General features: G+C 43.0%; 1 protein-coding gene across 1 annotated transcript in view; it reads left to right on the top strand.

Moving 5' to 3' along the window:
* The first annotated feature begins 2,926 nt into the window (after positions 1–2,926).
* LOC126176809 (BMP and activin membrane-bound inhibitor homolog) overlaps positions 2,927–19,698 on the top strand; it is a 305,176-nt gene continuing 288,404 nt past the window's right edge. The window contains exon 1 of the mRNA XM_049923989.1: positions 2,927–3,102. Within this exon, the coding sequence (XP_049779946.1) occupies positions 3,012–3,102 (91 nt within the window). The 5' untranslated portion in view covers positions 2,927–3,011. The remainder of the gene's footprint in view (positions 3,103–19,698) is intronic.

Here is a 19,698-nt window from a genome sequence, read left to right as displayed (position 1 = left end):
TATGCGACTTAACTTATGAGGTCATCAGTCGCCTAGAACCTAAGGACAACACACACATCCATGCCCGAGGCAGGATTCGAACCTGCGAGCGTAGCGGTCGCTCGGCTCCAGACTGTAGCGCCTAGAACCGCACGGACACTCCGGCCGGCCATTGATTTCTGAATAGCCCCCTTTACAAAGCTTAGTAACTTATATTATAGTTGCAAGTTCGTATTAGCTTGGTCAGGTGGAAATCTTGTAACTGGATTACGTCAAAATTTCGTAGGCGCAGTTACGTCGCTCAACTCGGTTTAGCTTGTGTATCAAGTGACTCATCTTATAGTCGTTATCTAGAATCTTTAAAACACATTTCAGTACTGACATCTTCGCCGACCGGGGTCGCCGAGCGGTTCTAGGCGCTACAGTCTGGAACCGTGCGACCGCTACGGTCGCAGGTTCGAATCCTGCCTTGGGCATGGATGTGCGTGATGTTCTTAGGTTAGTTAGATTTAAGTAGTTCTAAGTTCTAGGGGAGTGATGACCTCAGAAGTTAAGGCCCATAGTGTTCAGAGCCATTTGGACCATTTTTTTTTATTGACATCTTCCTTTCTGCTGAGCTGTAGTCAGTGTGTAAAATTTGTTCTAAAAATGGTTCAAATGGCTCTGAGCACTCTGGGACTTAACATCTGAGGTCGTCAGTCCCCTAGACTTAGAATTACTTAAACCTAACTAAGGTAAGGACATCACACACATCCATGCCCGAGGCAGGATTCGAACCTTCGACCGCAGCAGCAGCGCTGTTCCGGACTGAAGTGCCTAGAACCGCTCTAAAATTGGTTGTTGCAGGTCGGTTTCATGTGGATCAGCATCGGACTGTTAAACTGTTATTTCTTGTAGCACGATGTCATCAGAAATTGCAACAAAAACAACAGAGCACGTGTTACTCGTTGTGTGGAAGTTAATTCAAGGTCTTTGGTTTTTGATAATGAGGTCTGAATTTCTGTGTAATAAATTATTTGGAGTTAACCACCTCATTCCCGATCCTACTACTTCACCTTGACTACGGCAGGCAGTTGCAGTTGGGTGCATGTTGCAGCAGTTACGCAGAGATGAAAGGCTTTTGCACAGGATAGACTAGTGCACCAAACCAGTCTTTGTGCTGAAGACGGCAACAACGATCAATCAGTGGTCATGAGGCTTACGTTACGTTGTAAATTTGTAAACAAGACGTTCCTGGCTGGTGTGAGTCTTTTTCGCGTTTATCATGTTGACTGAATAAACGCAGACGCTATGCGGCAACCAAAACGAAATGATAGCTCTTCTAAATAAACACGTTACCTTGACATTGAAATTTTAATTTGTTGGTAATTATTCATTTACAATTGTGCTTTTATTTACTAAGTACGTAGCATGTCAAATACTTGCACTCATCTTCAGCAGGTACAAAAAAAGATTCATCATGTATAATCCCTTAAGGGGCTCCGGAAAGGCTCAAAATCATGAAAAGTTCAATTTTTACTTTTTTGCGTTTTCTGAATCTGCAGACTATTACCTTTTAATACATATATAATTTACTCAATTCTGAAGACTACAACTATTTTTAAATTTTATTTGAAATGTGTTCTACATGGGCGTGACCCACTGTGGCGCTGTTAAACTGCCGTCAAATGGTGTTATTATTAACGTCCGTGTTCATCAGGTACATTTTAGTGATGTGAGATAAAGTATGTGTTGTGGCTAACCTATTCTCAGAGACTTAGCAGCACCTGAACTGTTGAAAAAGTGTATTCACGGAAAAACTCAAAACCCCAATGAAAGTGTAAATACTGTTATATGGTCGAGAATCCGCAAGACTGTATTTGTTGGAATAGAAACACTTCACTTTGGTGTGTATGATGCTGTTGCGACTTTCAATGATGACAACATTGTAAGGTGCGAGGTATTTAGAAACATGGGAATGAAGATAGGTTCTAACATGGTACGAGCGATGCTTGCTTTAGACAAGGAACGCCTTCGGGCTGCAGACAGGGCTGTAAAGAGTCTAGAAATACAATCAAGAGTAAACAGGAGGAGGAACAAGAGGAAGCTGGAGGAGGAGTTTGCAGAGGATGAAGATAATCCATCCTATGGACCTGGAATGCGCTAAAAAGTTAATCCAATCTTTGTCGCTCGATTCCCAAAACTTTTATTTTCTCATGCTAATTACATGTTTTCTAAGGATCTTCCAAACATATTTGTTTCAAACTTTCTGTAAATGTTACACAGTACCTTCTGCGTAATTTAACACAGCCTTTTTCCAAAAAAAAAAAATTGTATATTTTTGAATATATAAATAAAAATTGCAAAAAAAATGTTGTGAATTTTCATTACAATTGGCAAAAAAATCATCTTTAATAACTGAACTAAAATTTTGTAAAATCCCTGTGTTAAGTTGTAGCCCATATTGCAATAAATAATCTTTAAAAAGTTCAACTTCCTACCTGAAATACTTTGTGAGGAAAGATGTAATTTATAAGCGTTATTTTAACATTGCAAGTATAGGGCGTTCCGGAGCCCCTTAACGTCTTCTTCTCATACTTTTTTTATGATCCTGGATAGACGGGAATGTAAACCGTAAGTTTATTAATCCTAGGAGGCTCGTGTGTCAGAGACCGACACAAGAGAGTCTATACTTTGTTTTGTATTACCTGAAGATAGAGCGTAGCCCCCCGAAACGCGAAGTGATTGATGAAGAAACAGCGGAGTGGCGGGTTTACGGCGTTTTATTCTCCATCGGCAAAAAACAGAAGGGACTCCTAAAGGGAGCCGAGTGCTCCAGGCGGTCGCCGGGACGCCCGGTGGGTCCCGGTCTCTAGAGCGCATGCGCGGCCTGGTGTTGTGGTGGGGGGCGAAACGCCGGCCCGCAGCTGGAGCGCGCGGCTGCTTGCGCTCAGTGTGTTGTCGGCTGTGGGCATGAGCGGTCGCGCTGTGGAGAGGCGCCCCGAGTGACACGCGAGACCGTGCGACGTGTTGAGTGGCGAAGCGACGCCGCCATGGGGGGCGTGCTCGGACGACGACGGCGCCTCTCGCTGATCCTGGCCACGCACCTGCCGCTGCTGCTGTGCGCCGCCGCCTCCAACAGTGGTGAGTAGTCCCGTCCTTCAACACGGCGTTGCTTGTTAGTTCACGAAAAACGCCTTCTCACATAACGAGGAGAATGTACTCGTTGCGCTGATGGAAATGCACGTTACGACGCTGTGAACCTGCTAAATGGCTTACCCTATCACAGGAAACATTGTTGTCAGATGTATTTGGAAGCAAGATTTCTGCATTTGACAGTTATTAAGACCTCAACTTGTAACCTCCCCCTCACTTATCGACCTTAATGACAGTGAAAAATTAAACCGCGTGTACCTAATGGAAATTTGGGAAAAGCAATCGTCACCGAGGTTAATTTGTCGGTAAAGAGGGAGGAAAGGGTTACATCTAAATGAAAGGAAAAATGCTAATGAAACTGGTGGAAATTAATTTTGAAATAGGGGTAATGTTAATAAAGAAAGTAAATGTGCGGCCGTTACGTTAACAATTAACTAGCGGTAATTAGATGTTTGAGATTTGGGGGAAATTACGGTCGCCAGTCCTAAGGACAATTACTATAGTAACTGAAAAAGAAAGATTATTACACATATAATTAGCACTAGAAGCGTGGCAACTGAAGGTTGACAAGTGTAGTGTGAAAACTGAAAGTTTGTCAAGTAATAAATTTCGCTACACTCTGACTTAATTTAGCAAAAGAATTAATAAAACCGGAAAATCGAAGTTAATTTAGTGACTGAAGTTAATAGTGAGCTTTCTTTCTGAAGCACATCGAAATTCAGTAAAATACGGTTAGTCGTGGAGTACCTCAACAATCATTTCAAAAGCTACTTGAATCTACGCAATTTAGGAATAAGAGATTTAACTTTGAACTTGAATTAAATGATTCAGAACAATTAACAATAGTAAAATTTAGTACGTACCAAGCTGAGCTGAAGTCACAGGCAAGCTAAAATATGGTAACAAAACTCGCACTCTTAATTCGTGCTTGTGTAATCTAAATATTGTAGCCAGCTATGAATGCCTTAACTGAACTTTGAAATTAAAGCAGTGAAATAAAATGATTCTGGCGTTTGAATTTCAACGACACTCGGGTTCATTCCGGTAAAGGTTCATGCTAAGTTGCTGTAATTTTGCGAGGCAAATGGAACAATTTTAAAAGCTGAGGTCTGCCATACAGTTCTAAAACTTTACGTGCTTCCAGTCTTCCTTGTTGGCTGATGGAAGGTTTGAAGCCGTCGATCGAGGAGGTGGTGACAGTCACTCATTGTCGGCCGTCGCTGTTGCAGAAGCTGGATGTTGGCGCGCCTTCTTCTCGACACGGTCACCAGACGAAACGGGCTCTTGATGTGCGCCAGCTAATGCTTCCCGTCCGCGACACCATGTCAGAAACTATCATCGCAAGTCGAGCGCAATTACATGCTGCCAAACCCCGAAAGCGCGAATATTTCCGAAACAAACCAATTATACATCGACATGAATGCATAAATATATATATATATACAAATAGTAAAACAATTACAATATGTAAAGACACAGAAATGTCATATATTCAGGTAACAAAACAAGGAGAAAAAATTATAGTACAATGGATGGAAATAGGAGGATATGCATTTCCGGCGTTACAAACTGCTAAGAAATATACCCTACTGGTACCGATCACTTCACTGCTCATCTTAGGTTTTATTTCAATACGTGACAGCTCGTTGCGAGCATTTTCTTTTGTCTTCATTTGTCAAGGCGGACACATACCGTCTTTGTTGTTTTCTACAGGCATAAATACAGCTTGATACGAACTGAAAGAATGCAAAGAAGTTGATCTGACAGACCGATGTCGTCCATTGTCATTGACGTACAATTGCTGGTCGTAGGTTGTGTTCCAAAAATGAGCAGCATAGAGACAGAAATGATGACACTTTCTGCAGGACCCGACCATGATTTTTCAGGACAATGCTCAAGCACGTACAGTGCAAGCTGTTATACTGATTTGTTTGACTCATGGGGCTGCTAAGTGCTATATCACTCCCCTGACTTAAGCTCTCATAAGTTCAACTCGATTTATAAACTGAAGGAAACACTTCACGGCATTCGCTTCAGAACTGCTACAAATTTGTCGGGCAATAGACCGTGCCGCTCGAACTGTCAACGCAACTGGCACTGCTAAGAGTATCCCACGACTTCCACATCGCCGGCAACGAGTTATACACGAGCTGGTGACTACTTTTAAGCTCAGTAAAACTCTGAAACACGTATCTTTTTTGTACGAGCTGTAAATAAATAGTTGCCACTATTAAAGTTCCAACCCTCGTATTTCCTTTTTTGTGGATCGTAACGGCTCGTTAGTAATTCTTTGTTTGAAACTCTTCAAGATTTGAGTTTCTGATGCACACAAAACTTTTAATTTCACTGGCCTGATAGTAATAAATATTGTTTTTTGGTCCATACAGGCTTCTTATTACAAAGATTCGATTTCATTAGCAAGTTTGTGCACCACCATCACACAAGAAGTACTCTAAGCAAGGGAAACTCCAGCATTGATCGTGTAAATTTGAAACCTTTTCTTTTTTTTATTATTGGATATCGATTTCAATCAGAGTGATCACCTTCAGTGCAGCATATGATCGAGCACAATATATCTTCAAATATGGGTATTTATCGTGAAGAACATGTCAACTAGCGGGTAAGATTCAAACTAAATCTTAAATCTCACTTGGTAGTTGGCAGGTTTTTCACGATAGATACCCATGTTCGAGCTTATATTTTGTGCCTGTTTATACGATTCCACTGGACTTAAGTGTTGCACTGAGGATGATTACTCTATGATTGAAATTGATAAGTAATAATAATAATAGTAATAATAATAATGAAACGGGTTTAGATTTATACGACCAATGCTGGAGTTTCCCTTGTTTACAATCTCATTACAAAGATCTTATTGCAACAATGCTCGGTTTATTGTGACTTCTACGTGTTCTGCAGTTATGGGTTTACCCATACTCAGGCATTCCTTGTTCTTATTTAACTCTGTGGTTGCTTATAGGTGCAGTATATAATAAGCCGAGATAAATATTTTTGCAGGATTCACCCACGTAGCTTTCTGTCATTGTCACCAAGATACTTCTTGGACAAGATAGTATAGACATCAGAACGGATGTCATTATAATGACATTACCTATTGAGATTTGTAATGGAGATAATGCGTTTTATAGTCCAGTATCTGCAGAGTACAATAGAGACATCATGCCCGCGAACGAACTCACTTTGATGATGTTTTCCTTGGCCTCAGGAAGACATTTAATTCAATTACGCTCTGCAGCTCAGTGAAAGAAATACGAGCTTACCGAGTATCAGACCAGGCTTGTGACTAGATGTCGGAATTCCTTGCAGTTACACGTCTCTCTTAACGGGACAAAATAGACGGATGTAAACGTAATTTCAGGAGTAAAACAAAAAAGCATGCTAGGACTATTCGTGTTCACAATAAGATCTAAACGATCTAGTGGATAACATCGAAAACTCCATGAGGCTGTTCGCAGATGATCTGGTCGTCTATTGGAAGGTAGCAACGCGAGAAGATTAAGAGAATCGCAGGAAGACCGGGAGAAGATTGATTATTGTTGCAGGGGGTGGCTGTAACGTATGAAACGTCCCCTTTGAACAATTATACATGACTGTGCTTGAACTGACACACAATATTTTTAGCGCAACGCAATCTGACTTTCAATAATCCCTACAAAACAATGGCCCTGACTAACATTAACCTATATCTTTCACAAATCACTTACCTCACAAAAATCTTCGTTACTCGAACTACTGCAATATAGCGAGCGCCACTGCTGCCAGCTAAATAAAAGATTCAAACTACGGAAGGCACTAACTACTGATAGGCATAGTTAGCAAATGAAAGATTTTAATAGAGAACAAACAGTGTATTTACCTCAATAGTCATCAAAAGTCATAATATATATAGCAGTTCATTACATCCAGTCTTAGAAATTTCAAAACTCCGCCATCTCTCTCCTCACATCCACCACTGCTGGCGGCTCACCTCCAACTGCGCAACGCTACGCACTGTTCACATCCAGCTGCCGCTGCCCAACACTACAATGGCAGACAACAATGCTAACTAGCCACAGACTGCACACAGCACAGCCAGTGATTTTCATACAGAGCGCTATGTAGCGGCGGCGTTACCAATAAAAGAACCTAAACAGCCTACTTACACGTATTCCGCTTGAATAGGCGAAGAAATCCACTACACCGGTGGCGACAAATCACTGTAAGCAGTCACTATCGTAAATTGCCTGTGAGTGACCATCAGGAGCGACCGGTATTGGAATGATCACACGAAACAAATTGCAGAAATAGCAGATTCCAGGCTGAAGTTCGTTGGAAGCTTCTATGGAAATGTAATTCATCCACGAAATAAGTTGTTTACGGAACACTTGTTCGACGGTTCTCGAGTATTGCTCATCGGTCTGGGATTCTTTCTCGGTTGGTTTAATAGACGACGTAAACAAAGGGCGGTGCCTTTCGCCACGGAATCATTTAGACGGGGCAAGAACATTACAAAGTTGCTCAACAAACTCCTATGGCAGACGCTTCAAGAAACGAGTTGTGCCTCACAGAGAGCTTTACTATCAAGAAATTCCGAGAGAGCGCTTTCCGGGAAGCCTCAGGGAACATTCTACTTTCTCCCATATAAGGCTCGGGAAATAGCCACGCGGAAAGGATTGGAGAAATTAGAACTCATACAGAGATTTACCATTCTTCCCACACGCCACTCACGAGTGGTACAGGGGCAGGGGAGAAGCGATAGTGGACCAGAGGAACCCTCCACCACACACCATAAGGTGCCTTGCACAGTCTAGAACTTGTTGAACCGCCAGAGGAAATAATAGACGCTCAGAGCGCTCTGTGAACCACATTGCTCTCGAGCGCAAAGAAATTTGTGCTCGCCGGAAAATCAAACAGCAGGTGGCTGGCGCTGAGCTGCTGCGAACCACGGACCCAGTTGCGAACAACGAGCTCGCGAACAGCTAACGACCCGTTCGGCTGACAAATGTTCTCGTACCTTCAGAGGTACAACACCAGTTTGGTGGGAAAGGAGTCAGCGCCGCGCAGCTGAGAAATCGTCTTGGCGTTCGCCTTAATTAACATACTACTCTTCAGGAAATACGTCTCGCTGCTATGAAACTTTGGTGGTCCTAGGGCAGTAACACTTTATCACTACATTTGTCATTTGTGATATGTTGACTTCTGACAGAATACGGAATATAGGTAGAAATGGTTTTGCCCTCTACTTTCTTAAACGTTCTCTAAAAAAAAAAAAAAAAATGAAAATGCTTCATGTAGTTTGTTGTTGCCTGTCTGAGACCCAAGATACTGGTGCCTCGAGATCTAAATCTCGTCACAGGTTTCAGAGTATTACGGAACTGTCATTGCCACTTAAGGGGGCGCTGATGACCTCGATGTTGAGTGCCCGTAAGCCCCAACACACACACCACCACTTAAGGAAGATGAAACTTTGAAAATTAACACTAAAGTTTTGTTAGATTTTAGAGTAATTAAGCACAGGCGTTTGACTGGCACAGGTAAAAAAGAAAGCTCTCAGTAGAGGATAACCAAACAATCAAATAATCAAAAAAAGCTCTCAGTAGAGGATAACCAAACAATCAAATAATCATAACAACCCCATTACGACGTATGCGCAAGAGTACAATCGTGGCAGTGTAATAACACTGATGACTTCTAAGTGTACGTTTATTTCGAAACACCACAAAGAGGTGTAAATTACAAAGCGATAAACTGCGCTCGTATGATTTTATCATCATTTAGAATATCTAAATGTAAATGTCGTGTGACTAGGGCCTCTCGTCGGGTAGGCCGTTCGCCGGGTGCAAGTCTTTCGATTTGACGCCACTTCGGCGACTTGCACGTCGATGAGGATGAAATGATGATGATTAGGACAACACAACACCCAGTCCCTCAGCGGAGAAAATCTCCGACCCAGCCGGGAATCGAACCCGGGCCTTTAGGATTGACTTTCTGTCGCGCTGACCACTCAGCTACCGGGGGCGGACTTGGAAAATTTAAGTATTGGTGAACAGCGTTCTGACAAGTTATCGGTCTTGGCTCGTCAATACTGTGGCGAGCCAGGTCCACCGATTTGAGTCCGTTGGTCTTTTGTGCAGGGGCATTTAAACGCTGTGGAGTATTACAGCCCTGTTGACAATGTTTATGAACTCCAGGAACACATTGTGGATGGTTGTCAGTACATTCGGAACACTCCTAGAATTTTTGAACGAATATGGGCATCAATGAGGAGACAAGGTGAGACCTGCCGTCACAGGAACAGGGTCATGTTGAACCATCTTGTAAAGTGTTTGTTCTCAAGTGCATATTTGCAGTTTGAATCCTCGGGGACACTGTTATAATGTGTCGATAAAATTCTTCTCGGCTGTTGACAGCACTGGCAATTTATAAAATTGGCCAACGTTTTAGCTAGTATTGCAAGTGGCGTTCCTCAGGGTTTTGTGCTGACCTGACTTATAAAGTGTTCATGTACTTGATCGTAACACGTCGCATCAGGGAAACCATTGGTTTCCGCACCCACGTTATTAGAATTATTTCCTTATTTAATTGTCCCTTATTCTCCCGTTTGGTTTATAATCAAACACCCCGTATAAAGGAGAACGAAGCAGATGAAATATCAATAACAAACCCATACACTAGTGTGAAATTGCGACTTGACATACCCCGTAAAGCAGCCACATTACCAGAAAATGTCAGCGGATATTTTCCAACCGTGTTCGGGAAAAAAAAGTCTACTCTTTGCACAACTTGTTTCATATTAGTAACACTTTATCTACACTTGAAGATGGTTTCGCTGGTGAAGCAGGTTGAACAGATGGCAGCGTGCGCTCCCGTATTGTTGCGAAGTGTTTTTGTTTTTCCCGGCCAAACCGGTTTTCTGGCATTTAGGGCTCATTCTCTGTGGACGCATTCGCGTGCACCTCGGAGACTTCTATTGTGAAGCAGTTTTCTAAAACAATGCCCCAACAGCGACGAGTCTCGTGAATGGAATGTCGAATCTAGTATATTCAACGAACAGGTCGCGCACAGGTTTCTAATTAAAGTGGATAACATTACCAGCCTACGCACGGATTACTATCAAGCCACCGAAATTGGTAGTGGCAGTACTCGAGCTGTTTCAAGCGTACTCCGCGGTGATTCCTTCCGAATACGCTAAAGTACTGTGAAAGCGCTTTGCCTGTAAACGACGACTGCGTTGTCGGACCTTACGCCACAACGAGTGCAAAGATCACCTGACAGACCAGAGATTTTTGTCGAAAAGAATAAGCTCACACCCACGGTGAGAACCTCGTTCTATATTTGACGAGATCAGGCCGTCTGCAAGGTGCACGTGTATTTCGTAGTATCTAGTTGCGTGTTTCTGTCCCATATGTCTGTCTTCAGTAAACAAATAGTCCCAACATTCGTCTGGAAGTACACAACTTAAAATATTGAAATGAACTGATAACGTTTGCGTGAGCTGAAAATTTAAATAAAATCTTTGACATGAAATTGCGTGACATTGACAATGAATTTCGCTATCGCTTGGAAGTCAGTTTTATATATATATTTAACAGATTCAGAGCAATCCTCAGTAGCATACAAGTTAATAAGTTATACTTTCGAATTAGTTTTAAATGTACGAAAATAATGCCTTGGAACAATGTCATTACACGAGAAACGCAAAATATTACAACCAATTTTAATAGTCGCAATGAAAATCCATCATGTATTTTAGAACTTGCGCACCAGGCCAGATTTTTTTTCTCAGATACGTAATTAATAGCTCAATTAGTGAAGGAATCTCAGGATGAATATCAGTAATCGGTTTCCAGGTAACTAAACGGTACTTCTGGCCATTTTCATCCTGAGATTTCTTCACGCTTAATTGTATTTGAGACATACGCAAGCTTTGCAGGATGGCATAATTTTGCTGAGACATTGGATGTGGTTTACAAAAACACAGGTCCAAAGTGTGGAGGCACAATATGTGTCAGTTATCTCAAAACAGTTCAGAAAATATTTTCAGAATTTTAGTAGAGCCACACAGTCGTAGGCACGGTACAATACGTTTTTCAATATGCACCAGGTTTAGGATTCTCTATATTACCAAGAATGAAGTCCTCAGATTAGAAAGATCATAAAATAGGGATGTAGTCTTTCAGCTTAATCTGTATATCGAAGGACCAATGACGGAAATAGAACAATTCAGGAGTGGTAGTAACATTCACAGTGAAAGGATATCAGTGATAAAATATGCTGATGATATTGCTACCCTCAGTGGAAACGAGGAAGGGTTGTAGCATCTGTTGAATGGAATGACCAGTCTAATGAGAATACACTATGAATTGAGAGTAGAAGACAAGTACTGGAGCGTCTGAGATGTGGAATTATAGAAGGATGCTGGAAATTAGACTGACTGATTAGATAGGAAATTAGGAGAGGGACATGTGGAAAATGTTGACAAGAAGAAGGGCCAGTGTGGTAAGATATGTGTTAAGACATGAAGGAAAGATTTCCATGGTACTGGAGGGGGCTGTAAAGGGTAAAACTGTTGGGGAGGACACACACGGAGACATACTCAACAAATAATTGAGGTTGCTGGACGCATGTGTTACTCTGAGATTAAGAGGGTGCACAGGGAAGGAATCCATAGCTGTATGCACCAGACCGTTCAGTAGACTCACGAAAACAAAGAAGGGTTTGTCAAACAAGCGAAGAGACTTACCAACAAGGTTTGTCCAATTTATCATCACTTTTGAAGCAGTCGTCAAATGTTGTGAGACTAATTACCGGGTGATCAAAAAGTCAGTATAAATTTGAAAACTTAATGAATCACGGAATAATGTAGATAGAGAGGTAAAAATTGACACACATGCTTGGAATGACAAAAAAAAAAAAACAAAAAAAAACAAAAAAAACCAAGTATTGCTAGACGCGTGAAAGATCTCTTGCGCGCGTCGTTTGGTGATGATCGTGTGCTCAGCCGCCACTTTCGTCATGCTTGGCCTCCCAGGTCCCCAGACCTCAGTCCGTGCGATTATTGGCTTTGGGGTTACCTGAAGTCGCAAGCGTATCGTGATCGACCGACATTTCTAGGGATGCTGAAAGACAACTGTTGGGTTGGCAGAAGAGCCAACACCGTGTTACTAGAGGAGGCCGAAATGCACGCGTTTTAGCTCACACAGGCTGGCGTGAGGAGGGAAGAACTATACTGACGTGAGGTCTGGAACTTGACAAGGAATGAGAATTCAGAAAGCGGGCGTAATAAGTTTGATACTTAACTTTAATCCATTAATGATAAACGTCGTTCTTGACGGTACATGATTCACAATATTATCTGTTCAGATTATAGTAACTGAATATGGCGCCTTGCTAGGTCGTAGCAAATGACGTAGCTGAAGGCTAAGCTAAACTCTCGTCTCGGCTAATGAGAACGGATGTAGACAGTGAACCATCGCTAGCAAAGTCGGCTGTACAACTGGGGCGAGTGCTAGGGAGTCTCTCTAGACTAGACCTGCCGTGTGGCGGCGCTCAGTCTGCAATCACTGATAGTGGCGACAAGCGGGTCCGACGTATACTAACGGACCGCGGCCGGTTTAAAGGCTACCACCTACCAAGTGTGGTGTCTGGCGGTGACACCACAAGAACATCCGACGCCAATGCCTCACCATAACTCCGGACATGCTTTACAGTGCTGTTCACAACATTATTCCTCGACTACAGCTATTGTTGAGGAATGATGGTGGACATATTGAGCATTTCCTGTAAAGAGCATCATCTTTGCTTTGTCTTACTTTGTTATGCTAATTATTGCTATTCTGATCAGATGAAGCGCCATCTGTCGGACATTTTTGAACGTTTGTATATTTTTGGTCTAATAAAACCCCATGTCATTCCAAGCATGTGTGTCAATTTGTACCTCTCTATCTACATTATTCCGTGATTTATTCAGTTTTCAAATTTATACTGACTTTTTGATCACCCGGTATATTGAGGCTAAAGTTCTTCTGCCCGTGTTTGCTTACAAATAGATTTTTTGAGAGCAAAATACAGTCCTGAAAATAAAAACAAAAATGGTGTTTTGCACAAGGTGGACCTTCTCCAAAAACAAAACTGTTTTGACACTGGTGGGAATGACTACCAACGCAGACAAAGCATTTCTTGCATTGACTTTAGCACTGAGTACAAAGAAGAAAAACAAAACAATACGCTGGGCCAGCTTGTGACTGAAATCGTGAGATATACACAACCATGAAAATCTGTCAAAGGAAATATTACATTCAGAACGTAATGATTGCATCAACTTTCTCCGAATGCACAGCCAAACTCTTAATGACTTGTTAGAATTACTTTTCACTCACACCGAAAAAGAAGGCACACTTCTGCGGAAATCAGCTATCCCCTACGTGATCCTCTGCTCAAAGGTCATTAACCACGACGTGGAAACACGTGGAACCCCAGACCTCAATGCCCTAGACTTTGTTATGGGGACACTTGAAGGAATTAGTCTACGCCATGGCAATCAGCGATGTGCGGACATTACAGTGTCGTGTTTTCAGTGCTATCCAGCAGGAACGACGACGACCAGACGTACCTGAAAGGGTGCATCATTCCTTACGCCGTGGGGGACGGAAGGGTGAAAAACAAAAGGTTCTGAGCACTATGGGACTTAACTTCTGAGATCATCAGTCCTCTAGAACTTAGAAGTACTTAAGCCTAACTAACCTAAGCACATCACACGCATCCATGCCCGAGGCAGGATTCGTACCTGCGACCGTAGCGGTCGCGCGGTTCCAGACTGCAGCGCCTAGGACCGGTCGGCCACTCCGGCCGGCGGAAGTGTGCACTGTCATGAATGGACACCACATTGAACTCCTCCTGTAAACACGTGTTTATCGCTGAAAGTATGCATTCCGAGACCCATCTTTAATAAACTCATTTTTCTTGTTTCGATGAGTGTGTAAGTAGGCTGTTTATGTTTTCTTTATGTAAGTAGGTTGTTTAGGTTCTTATATTGGTAACGCCGCCGCCACGTAGCGCTCTCTGTATGAAAATCACTGGCTGTGCTGTGTGCAGAATGTGGCTAGTTTGCATTGTTGTCTGCCATTGTAGTGTTGGGCAGCGGCAGCTGGATGTGAACAGCGCGTAGCGTTGCGCAGTTGGAGGTGAGCCGCCAGCACTGGTGGATGTGAGGAGAGAGATGGCGGAGTTTTGTAATTTGTCATGAACTGATATATATATTATGACTTGTGATGAATATTAAGGTAAATACATTGTTTGTTCTCTGTTAATATCTTTCATTTGCTAACTATGCCTATCAGTAGTTAGTGACTTCCGTAGTTTGAATCTTTTATTTATCTGGCAGTAGTGGTACTCGCTGTATTGCAGTAGCTTGAGTAACGAAGATTTTTGTGAGGTAAGTGATTTGTGAAAGGTACAGGTTAATGTTAGTCAGGGCCATTCTTTTGTAGGGATTTTTGAAAGTCAGATTGCGTTGCGCTAAAAAATATTGTGTCAGTTTAACCACAGTCGTGTATAAATTGTTCTAAGGGGACGTTTCAAGTGCTACCACCCTTCAAAGTATTTGGCCTTTTTTTTTAGAACATCCTGTATACATCGTCCGTGGAAGAACCGGGGGCCGGCCGCGGTGGCCGTGCGGTTCTAGGCGCTCCAGTCCGGAGCCGCGCTGCTGCTACGGTCGCAGGCTCGAATCCTGCCTCGGGCATGGATGTGTGTGATGTCCTTAGGTTAGGTAGGTTTAAGTAGTTCTAAGTTCTAGGGGACTGATGACCACAGCAGTTGAGTCCCATAGTGCTCAGAGCCATTTGAACCATTTTTGAAGAACCGGGTATTTTCGATTTTTATTTTTCATTTCATCGCTCTCTCGCTTTTATGTTGTGCGCAAAATATTGCTTTTCTTTCTAACGTCTTTCTGCATAATATACGACTGTTAGAAATGCAACACTTCCGCCATTTTGGTAATTACTAGTGCTCTATTTTTATCGTTGATCACGAAACAGAGATAAATCGTAACTTTTTTTGTGAAATCTTATGGGACTTAACTGCTAAGCTCATCAGTCCCTAAGCTTACACACTACTTAACCTAAATTATCCGAACACACACATCCATGCCCGAGGGAGGACTCGAACCTCCACCAGGACCAGCCGCACAGTCCAAAATCGTAACTCTTTCTCGCTAAATATGCGCAGCGGAACATTAACACAAACAATGTCCACCTTGTCAAATCTTGCGTCAATCAGAACTTCTCTCAGACACGTCAAACGCGGTTTATGTTTGACAAACACGAAAAAAAAAAAGCCTACTGCCAAATAATTTGACAAACTGGTGAACTTTGACAGACTGTGTGCTCTTTTACAAGGGAGTTAGAAATTCGGGACCCGTTGTCTCTCCAATATGCGCTCGAGCTTTTAGACTCGTTACTTGTGTACCCTCTTCTCTACCCCACCCAAGTGCAGCGCAACGGCCCGCTAGTCGGGAGTGGGAACTGACTCATTACCCGGCGCGGAGCGGCGCCACGTCTCGCGGCAGAACAAAAGAATGGCGCCGGAAGTTGTCTGCGGCGCAGTGGCGCCTCGGATGTGCGTGGCCGGAAGTCGGACCACCTGCTGCTGGCCGGCGCCGGCCAATCGCCAGCACACATCTCTGGCGCCCGCCCCTGACCCCTCATTATGTCTGGCTAGAACAAGAATAATGAGACAACGTGGGAAGTCTGCCACCCTCTGGGTTAGTCAGGTGTGCGTAGAACGACAATTTGTTTCTGTTATATTGGCTACAGATACGCCTCCTTTCTATTAATTAATTCCAAAGACAAGGTAAAAGGCCTGTAATAACCGATTCACCAATTAATGTGTTAGACACGGTTGCTGTCCGTCCTTTGTCTTCTCCATCCGGTACTTGAGGATACTGGTGTAGTTGGGGAAAGCAAAATTTCAATCAGGTATTCATATGTAACAATATAAAGCCGGTTAGCACCTTATTTTGGTGATGAGGAAGAACATGATAGTAACAATGGATGTGTGGAAAAGAAAGTGGGAAGTTCAATGACGTTAGGAGCGTAATAGAAAACAGTGGGATGAGTGAAAAGGAGCTTAGTGAAACGTGAGTTCCTGCCTGGTTTGGAGTAAGGATGTAGCACTAAGAAGCAAACCAAGTGTTATAGCGAGTATATTGTGCTCCAATACCCATGTATGCACAGCAAACGCTGGTAAACAGGATACAGGCTTGCGATATGTAATTTAAAGCGCGCGGGATTAGCCGAGCGGTCTCAGGCGCTACAGTCATGGACTGTGCTGCTGGTCCCGGCGGAGGTTCGAGTTCTCCCTCTGGCATGGCTGTGTGTGTTTGTCCTTAGGATAATTTAGGTTAAGTAGTCTGTAAACTTAGAACTACTTAAACCTAAGGACAACACACACGTCCATGCCCGAGGCAGGACTCGAACCTGCGACCGTAGCGGTCGCGCGGTTCCAGACTGTAGTGCCTAGAACCGCTCGGCCACACCGGCCGGCTAGGATCGTCTTCTCTGAAGTTTAGGCAGATATTCGAAGTTTCGTTTTTGCAATGTGTAGCTGGACTCAGCCCAAACAAATACTATTCATCACGTCTCTCATGCGACACCAGACGGAAGCATCAGTTTTTTTTCCATTACGAACAAAATGGTTTTTAAAGCAGAATTTTACATTGTCATTAGTCTAGTGTGATATTCGTTTTGTCGATATTTATTAACAGGGACACTCAAACGAATGAATAACCAACGACTCGCGCTTCACCGTGGTCTGCACTGACTGCAACCGCCATGCAGCACCGCTGCTCAATCGCTGTTGGAGAAGTGGTTATTCTCCGTGTTTTACTGTCCATGTTAACACACATCTATGAAACAAATGTCGCACTACACTAAGTTGGGACCGCTCTATACATCGGGCACGCTAAATTCAGCTTTAAAATTACTATTATTGTAACGGGAAACAAAGAGATGTTTTCTGTCGACACGTAGCGTCTTACGAAGGCGTGACGAACCCTATTTATTTAAGATGATTCCACCTGAACACTGCGGAAACGAAATTGGGGAATATCTGCTGAAACATCAGGGAAAATGTGCTTGAAAACTCTCAGGAAGGAAACGCACGATATTCAGCACGTCCCTGCACATTGCGTGGTGCGGGATATTTGGTACCAGTGCTAGCGATTTTCTGTCCTGTTGCGTTCGTGTGTTGAGCAAGAGAAAAGTGACAGCCTACAGACAGACACACAAATCACCATCGACAGTGTCGTGTGCCCCCACGTCATGAGACACTGTGGAGAGGTCTGACATTTAATCCAGGACACTGGTACCAACTGCAACGACAGAATTGCGTCTCTGTTGCATTTACATTATCTAAGGCCAAACTGTTTATGATCTAACACATTCTCATCAATTTTATAATCGCTACTATTTCTAATGACGATCCACGCAACATTATTACGGGGGAGGGGGGGGGGGGCTGAATAGCTTTGGCGGGTATAATCGACGCGTAAAATCGGCCCAGTGGACGTCATGCAGACAAGACACACACGTAAGAAAAAACATATAAATCAGTACATACTAGAAAATCCTTCACACGATAGCGCACGTTTAGCCTACTGGAAATTCTACAAGATCAGTTAGTCTACAATGACCCTGGAGCGAAGACCACGTGGCCGATTGGTGTGGTCATGAACTTTACGTCATCACCTCTCCTCCTCGTTGCAGTTGAAACGTCCCCTTTCAAGAATTATACATGACTGTGCTTAAACTGACACACAGTATTTTTTAGCGCAACGCAATCTGACTTTCAGAAATCCCTACAAAGGAATGGCCCTGACTAACATTAATCTATACCTTTCACAAATCACTTACCTCACCAAGAATCTTCGTTACTCGAACTACTGCAATACAGCGAGCGCCACTACTGCCAGCTAAATAAAAGATTCAAACTACGGAAGGCACTAACTACTAGTAGGCATAGTTAGCAAATGAAAGATTTTAATAGAGAACAAACATTGTATTTACCTTAATAGTCATAATATATATAGCAGTTCATAACATCCATTCTTACAAATATCAAAACTCCGCCATTTCTCTCCCCACATCCACCACTGCTGGCGGCTCACTTCCAACTGCGCAACGCTACGCGCTGTTCACATCCAGCTGCCGCTGCCAAACACTACAGTGGCAGACAACAATGCAAACTAGCCACAGACTGCACACAGCACAGCCAGTGATTTTCACACAGAGCGCTACGTAACGTTGCCAATAAGAAAACATAAACAGCCTACTTACACAGTCCAAATACTGACAGTGTAAATTTAATCCGCCATCACAGACAACCGGCTTACCTCCGTGTGGAGTGCATGCGTTAAGTCATCTCGCCTGTGGTGACGGCTAGTGTATGAATTACTCTTCCGCCACACACCGTAAGGTAGCTCGTGGAGTAAAGACGCAGAAGTGAGTCAGTCTCGGTACAAAACGCGTCTCGATTCCGGCAGATAACGACCAATCTAGAGTACTAGGACTGTATAGTGTAGGTATCGCGTGCGTAGATCATTTGTCGATTTCAGGCCGTGTGACATGTGCGCCGCGTTAACTACACGCGTACAAAAGCGTGACGATAGGATCGGGTCCGCATGTGGAGAGAACTGTTTGTTGTTCGGGGCCGTCATAAAAACAAACAGACGCGGAGAGGATCCTCTGGGGCAGCGTTCAGCTGTGCCCCTGCCGCTCGCAGGTGGCTGCGGCGTCTGATTTACAGAGCAGGTCGGCCGGCGGCATGTGACCGCCTGCTAGATGCCCGGACAGATATCGCAGCCGCCGAAAACAATTCACTCGCCCGGACCGCTACACGACCGGCGCCCCAGCCGACGGCCACGAGCCCCTCCCGCCCCTTGCGAATTTGATAGATTAGATTAAATTACATTAGATTAGATTAATACTAGTTCCATGTATCATGAATACGATATTTCGTAATGATGTGGAACGAGTCAAAGTTTTCAATACATGACATAATTAATTTAATTTAACAACATACTTAAGTTAATATATCAACTTTTTATTTTTGTGTTTTTTATTATTTTTATTTTTTTAAATATTTTTTTCCCTTAATTTATATCTAAAAATTCCTCTATGGAGTAGGAGTTGTCATTCAGAAATTCTTTTAATTTCTTCTTAAATACTTGTTGGTTATCTGTCAGACTTTTGATACTATTTGGTAAGTGACCAAAGACTTTAGTGCCAGTATAATTCACCCCTTTCTGTGCCAAAGTTAGATTTAATCTTGAATAGTGAAGATCATCCTTTCTCCTAGTATTGTAGTTATGCACACTGCTATTACTTTTGAATTGGGTTTGGTTGTTAATAACAAATTTCATAAGAGAGTATATATACTGAGAAGCTACTGTGAATATCCCTAGATCCTTAAATAAATGTCTGCAGGATGATCTTGGGTGGACTCCAGCTATTATTCTGATTACACGCTTTTGTGCAATAAATACTTTATTCCTCAGTGATGAATTACCCCAAAATATGATGCCAT

The sequence above is a fragment of the Schistocerca cancellata genome, chromosome 3 (genome assembly GCF_023864275.1).
Source record: "Schistocerca cancellata isolate TAMUIC-IGC-003103 chromosome 3, iqSchCanc2.1, whole genome shotgun sequence".
NCBI classification, from domain to species: domain Eukaryota; kingdom Metazoa; phylum Arthropoda; class Insecta; order Orthoptera; family Acrididae; genus Schistocerca; species Schistocerca cancellata.
The sequence above is the reverse complement of the archived record's forward strand: the minus strand, read 5'-3'. Positions and strand labels throughout refer to the sequence as shown.